Consider the following 6,892-nt stretch of genomic DNA (forward strand, 5'->3'; position numbering starts at 1 on the left):
ATATACTTTTGGGTATTTCTTGGTGGTTTAGTGGTAAATATTCAAAATACACTAATTTTAGATTTTTTTCTGAAAACCCACAGATATACAGGGTGTCCCAGGCTGAACGTGCATTAGAAGTTTCTAGAGAACCACAATATCTAGATCGGAGATTTTTTGCACATCATTATTTTACAACGAGATCTATCGATTAAAAATATTTTCAATATGGCGGCACTTCCGGAAATACCGGAAGTTGGCAGCAACTTTCTTATTTTAAATGGGTGCCTCCATTTTTTATTACATACTTGAATTTGAAGTAAAATTCTATGAATATTGATGTTAAATACTCTATACCTAACATTAACCGTTTTTGAGAAAAAAAATATTTAAAATTTTTGGACGAAAAAAACTACCTGTCAAAAAAATTTGTGTAGCCTAAAAATCAAATTTAGTGATTACCACGGCCACTGTAACATAAAGAGAAGACATGTGGCTATCTATTTCAAAAATTAAATGGTTCAAATGTCATATAATAATGGCGGTAGCTGTGATGGAATTGAGCGATTAAAAAATTATCATAAATGATTTTTTTTCAAATGGAAACCCACTTTTTTCATTTCACTAATGAAAAGGTTTTTCAATTCGTTACTTTTTAACTATATATGTTCCTGTACCTGAAATAAATCGTTTTTAAGATATTTAAGATTTAATTTGAAAACGTATATTTTTTTGATTTTATCTAGCTTCCTTTGACATGAAGCGTCAAACGGTCAGACAATTTATTTCCATCTGTCAGAAAACGAATTATTTAAATTTCCTACATTATACGAGCCCTAACAACTATATGTTGAGACAAGGTCTTTTTTTGCAATAAAAATAGTAATTTGTTAAAACGACTCATTTTATTTTGTTTATTATTCTAAATTCAAACATGACAATATGATCTAGACAATTTTACTATATTTTTATAACTTTGCAAACAAATCACTTTTGATAATAGCTTATTTTGCCAAAATCAAGCCAAATTTGCTGACAACTATATATTGGGACAGCACAAGAAATTTGTTTAATACGGAGTTACATCACCTTTCGCCTTAACAACTGCCTGAACTCTTAATGGCATTGTATTTACCAAAGATTGCCACATTTGAGGAGAAAAATTATCCCAAATTTCCTGCAGTTTTGTCCGCAAATCAAAAATTGTTCGTTGAGGGTGGTTTCTTAAATATTGCTTCATTTTATGCCACACAGTTTCTATAACACTGAGGTCCGGACTACTTGCAGGATAGGATAGAACTTTTATATTATTATTACCGAACCAAATTTTAGTTAATTTTGCTGAATGGCACGATGCTCCATCTTGTTGAAAAATATAGTCTTCGTTTGGAAACAATTCTTGAGCACTAGGCAAAAGTGAGGACTCAAGTATATGTTGATATTTTTGGGCGTTAACAGTGCCATCTTTAAAATTTAATTTGCCCAAACCTCTTGCTGACATGCAACCCCAAACCATAATCCCCTTAGGAAATTTAACAACCCGCTTTAAGCAGTCTTTATGAAAGGCTTCTGCTTTATTTCGTATTATTCTTTTTCGATGATCTCCAACGCAAACATCAAATTTACACTCATTGCTAAATATGACCTTATTCCAATCATTTTGTGTCCACGATAATTTAGATTTTGCCTAATTGTAGCGATTTTTCTTTTGAATTTCTGTCAGTAGCGATTTTTCTTTGGCCTAAATAAGAATTTGTATAAATAATCTTCAGGTAATTGATTATCCACACAAAATAAAGTTTACCTTGTAAAACCCTAGCCCGCATTTATGGATATATTTTCGGCAACATTCTCTTGATATATTTAATCCAGTTACAGTATTCCATTTAACTGTTACTTCGCGAAGAGTACTTTTTCTCGCAGACTTGCAAATTTTTACTAAATTTCATAAATCTCTCTGAGATACAACTTTTGGCCTTCCCGAACTTTTACCTCTAACGCCTACACTACTGGCAGATTCGCCGTATTTTTTTGTTTTATTAAAGACCGTGGTTTTTGGAATACTTAAATCATCAGAAATTTTTCGAATTGTTTTTCCCGTACTGTATTGACGAATGATAATTTCGCGTAGTTTTTTATTTGTAGCTTTCCATTACTTTGGATTAAATTAACAAAATTGAAAATTAAAAAAATTAAAATTACTTACAGTAAGTCTCACTACTCAAAGTATCGAGTCACTTACAAGCTGTCAATGCTGAAGTAAACAGTTTGCGACATTTGTGACGTTTATAGCAAAGCCGCCTATGATATTAATTATTTAAAAATACTTGTCCCAACATTTAGTTGTCAGGCAAATTTGTCCTTTTATGAACAAAATCCGCTACTGTAAATATGGATTGATTTACAAATTCATAAAAATATTTTCAAGTTGTTTAGGATATATTTCTATGTTTATATTTAAAAAATCAAACATATAGTTTTCAGTCATTTTGAAAAACCAGGGCAATAATTCCAAAATATGACCTTATCCCAACATATAGTTGTTAGGGCTCGTAAATACTGCCTGCATTAAGAGTTTAAAAAGTGCATTTATAAAAATATGTCTCGTATTTTCGCTCTTTAGTGATATCTAAAGTTGATAATATTAATAATATTCCGTATGATCGAAAAAAAAACAGCGCAAAGTTGGCTCTGAAATGATGCTGCTTTTTAAACAAAGCGTCACAATATATCATGGTCAGATCTATTGTTTTACATCACTTGACGTTTAAAGTTTAAAGTCATAGGCTACTGGTTAAAATCAAGAAAAATATATGCATTAAAACTAAATCTTAAATAATTTAAAAACGATTTATTCTAGGTATAGGAACATGTATAGTCAAAAAGTAACGAATTAAAAAACCTTTTCACTAGTGAAATTAAAAAAGCGGGTTACCATCTGAAAAAAATGCTTTATGATAATTTTTTAATCGCTCAATTCTATGACAGCTGCCGTCATTATCATATGACATTTGAACAATTTAATTTTTGAAATAGATAGCCACATGCTTTCTCTTTATGGCACAGTGGCTGTGGTAATCACTCAATTTGACGTTCAGGGAATACGCATATTTTTGACAGGCAATTTTTTTCGTTCAAAAATTTTAAATATTTTTTTTCTCAAAAACGGTCAATGTTAGATATAGAGTGTTTAATATCAAAATTCATAAAATTTTACAGAGAATTTAAGTGTGTAATAAAAAATGGGGACACCCATTTAAAATAAGAAAGTTGCTGTCGACTTCCGGTATTTCCGGAAGTGCCGCCATATTGAAAATATTTTTAATGGATAGATCTCGTTGTGAAACTATGATGTGCAAGAAATCTCTGAGCTAGATTTTGTAATTCTCTAGAAACTTTTAATGCATGCTCAGCCTGGGACACCCTGTATACAGACAGACGTTTAAATTATTTACTACAGAATAAAGTGTAAAAATGAGTTATAAATATAATATGGAAAATAGTGATGAGCAAATGCAAGACCAAGACTAAGACTCCCTTGGAGTTGATCTTCATGCAAAACTGTTACAAGTCTTGCAAGAGTAATTCTTTTTTTTTTAATTTTCAAAGTTAAAAAACTCGGTTATCAATTTATTTTAAAACTGGTAAAGGGAGAATATGTTTCTTTTGGCCAGATCTACCGCCTCATAAAATACTTGCAGTTACTTCTGGGACACCCTCTATACAATTTGTCGTTATAAACACAAATTAAACTTTTTTACCCACGTAAAATTAACGAACACTGAACAACAAACAAAAGGTCTAAAAAATGAGATATTCAAAACACCATGTAAATGTGAGAAATTTTATATTGGCCTAACACCTGTTAAATGTTCGATTTAAAAAGCATAAGGGTTATAAAATATAAAGGTGAAACATTTCACCTTTTTACCAGTTTCTAATTTGTAGTGTAACAACCCAAGTTCATCAACAAAGTTAAAGAGGTAAAATTTTGGCTAACTGTATAACAGACAATTTAAATGAAAGAAAGGAACCTACGTTGTGTAAAATATATATTTTTTGTGATTGCCTCGGATGCGCCTCGACAGAAACAATGGCCCGTATGAATAAAAAGAAAGCAAATGCTCATGAGTATGAGCAAACGCTCCAAGCAAGAGCTTAGAGTAACAGGTCGGAGTATAAGCATCTACTCGAGTTGATATGAATAATGATTGGCTTATACTCAAGAGTATTTGCTTCCATAAAATGAGCATTTGCGCCTGGTCATTCCTGTCGAAACTATTTAGTTGGCCAAAACACCTTTCAATTATAACCCTTCCTTTCTTAAAGAGTCTGTTGTAAGCTCTTTCCAATGCATTATTAGAGTCATTAGCCACGGTTCTAAGCCATAACCATCATCGCCCAGTAGTACTGCACCAGGAAACTGTTGCATAGTTACACGTATATCGCAGTTCCTCCAAATTCTTGCATCGTGTACAGAACCCGGCCAACTAACATCAGCACTAGTAAACATTTCCATTGAGTTACATGTTGCCTGCACATTTAAAGTCGCCAATCCCTTTCTGTTGATGTATTCATCACCGTGTTGATTCGGTTTCAAAATCTGAACGTGCGTGCAATGAATCACTCCAATAGCACTTGGAAACTGAAATTTTTCTTGCCACACTTGCTGTGCTTCGTTTATTTTGGGTTGGGTTGATGGAAATTTGATCCATAAATGGGACTTTTCAACTATTTTGTTCATTACAAATGAAATTGTTTTTGAAACAGTCGACTGAGTGATTCCCAATTCTTCTGCTACAGCTGCTACACCTATCTGAAATCCAGGATTGGCCATATATCGCAAGAAAAACTTCATTTTATGATTTGAAGAAAGAGCGGCTCCTCTTCTTTCAAGATTTTTTCGCAAAAAGTACGTTGTCATCCAATTTACGTTTTCTTCTTGAAATCTGTAAAGAAATTTAAAATCTCGCCAATTAGCTTCCCTTCGCACTTTGTATTGCTTCTGTGCACGTAAATTCACGAATTCTGCCATTTTACGACCAGCTTATTGCAAGGTGCATCTCCTACTAACGAGATGCAAAAATTTTGGAGCATATGCTCAACTAAGTAAGCAAAGGATACATTTTATTCATAACAAGTTGAGCAAATACTTAAACGTGAGTAGATGCTCATGCTTGATCTAATACAAGTTTGAGCAAAAGCTTTTACTTACATTTTTATTCATAAACTATATAGCATATGCTTCAAGTTTTGCAAGTAGAAGGTACTGCTCATTTTTATTCATATGGGCCAATATTTTGGGAAATTTGAGGAGAATAGGTTATGTAAACAAAACGCTAAATTTGTAAATAGCCCTACTTATTTTATTAAATGAAATGAATGGAGTGCCGTACTTTGCCTGGAATTCACGAGTAAAAGAGCACGGCAGAGAAAACCCCGATTACTATTTCAGAGAATCTAAGTATACTGTCCTGAACGGTCTTCAAACCAAGCTTTGTAGTTTCGTACATTCAAAACATGCCACATTTATATCATGCAAAACTGAAGAGATTTTGGTTAGTTGGCAGGTTGCCGCCCGCAGGTACTAAGGTCTTGGTTTCGGATCTCGAAGCTAAAGTTTGGATGTTTGATGTAAATATCTTAATATTATATTTATTGTTTAGTTGCCCTTTGCAAGCTAAGATATTCGCCCAGTCACGGTCGAAAAATATTAGTACATTCAACAAGGCCTTCTTTGTCACACTGAACCAAAATAAATCGGCACGACTGGACAGTAGGACAGTATATAAATGATTATATTTAGATTACTTTTAAACTGAAATTATTTACAGCATAAACAGATTCCATTAAATGCATACACATGTTAAGATGATAATTAAGATAATTCTCAGATACTAGATGCAACAGAAAAATAAAATATATACTTTAGTTAACATTAGTTAAATAATGAAAAAATATTTATTAGTACATTCAACAAGGCCTTTTTTGTCACACTGAACCAAAAACATCGGCACGACTGGACAGTAGGACAGTATAAAAATGATTTTATTTAGATTACTTTTAAACTGAAATTATTTACAGCATAAACAGATTCCATTAAATGCATACACATGTTAAGATGATAATTAAGATAATTCTCAGATGCAAGATGCAACAGAAAAATAAAATATATACTTTCGTTAACATTAGTTAAATAATGAGAAAATATTTACTTTACGTTAGGCGTAGTTAAAACATTTTTTATCAAAAATATAAATATCTCTTCAAACAGCTAAGGTACTGTTTGGTGGTATGGTAACAATTTGGTCTCGGGTGTTATTAGTCCTTCTATTCTTTAGTCATTGACTACGACAAACATAACGACATCAGTAATCATTAATAAACGATTTCGACATATTAGCATCGGAAATGAATTCGAATTTCGAACGCACGAACTCGCAGTGACATAGAAATCTAGCATGTAAATCTAAATTTCGATTACGCTCTAAGTCAGTTGTCATAGCACGATATCTTATCGCTCATTGTAGTCACGCACGGGGACCGAAATTAGTGCTGCCAACTTAAACGTGTGTCGGTAGCGCAGGGCTGCCAACCGTGCGTTTTCACACGTCAAATAATTCGTATGGGTGTTATCGTTGCTTCGGATCGTAGTAGAAACTTTCGGCGCAGTCATTACGAAACGACGCAATTATGTGATTAGAGAACGTGTTAACATAAAACTGCAAAACGAACCTAATTGGCTTTAATGCGTCGTCGTAATGACCGATGGAATAAAAATTGTGGTCACGTGCCGGGTGCTGAAAGATCGATATGGCGTGGGTGAATATATTTCGAAATTACGTAGACTTTTTTTTCTTATTGTACAGGGTGGTCCCACTTTTGTGTGGTTTGCAGGGTCTGCATCTCGTTT

General features: G+C 33.0%; 1 protein-coding gene across 1 annotated transcript; it reads right to left on the reverse strand.

Annotated features, from left to right (window-relative positions):
- Nucleotides 1–4,285: 4,285 nt before the first annotated feature.
- On the reverse strand, nt 4,286–5,014 carry LOC115882964 (putative nuclease HARBI1). Its single transcript, XM_030901233.1, has one exon. It carries the CDS (start codon nt 5,012–5,014, stop codon nt 4,286–4,288), a length of 729 nt encoding a protein of 242 aa, XP_030757093.1.
- Between the last annotated feature and the right edge of the window lie 1,878 nt (nt 5,015–6,892).

Source organism: Sitophilus oryzae, unplaced genomic scaffold (genome assembly GCF_002938485.1).
Source record: "Sitophilus oryzae breed Bouriz unplaced genomic scaffold, Soryzae_2.0 scaffold_1801_pilon_pilon, whole genome shotgun sequence".
Taxonomy (NCBI): domain Eukaryota; kingdom Metazoa; phylum Arthropoda; class Insecta; order Coleoptera; family Curculionidae; genus Sitophilus; species Sitophilus oryzae.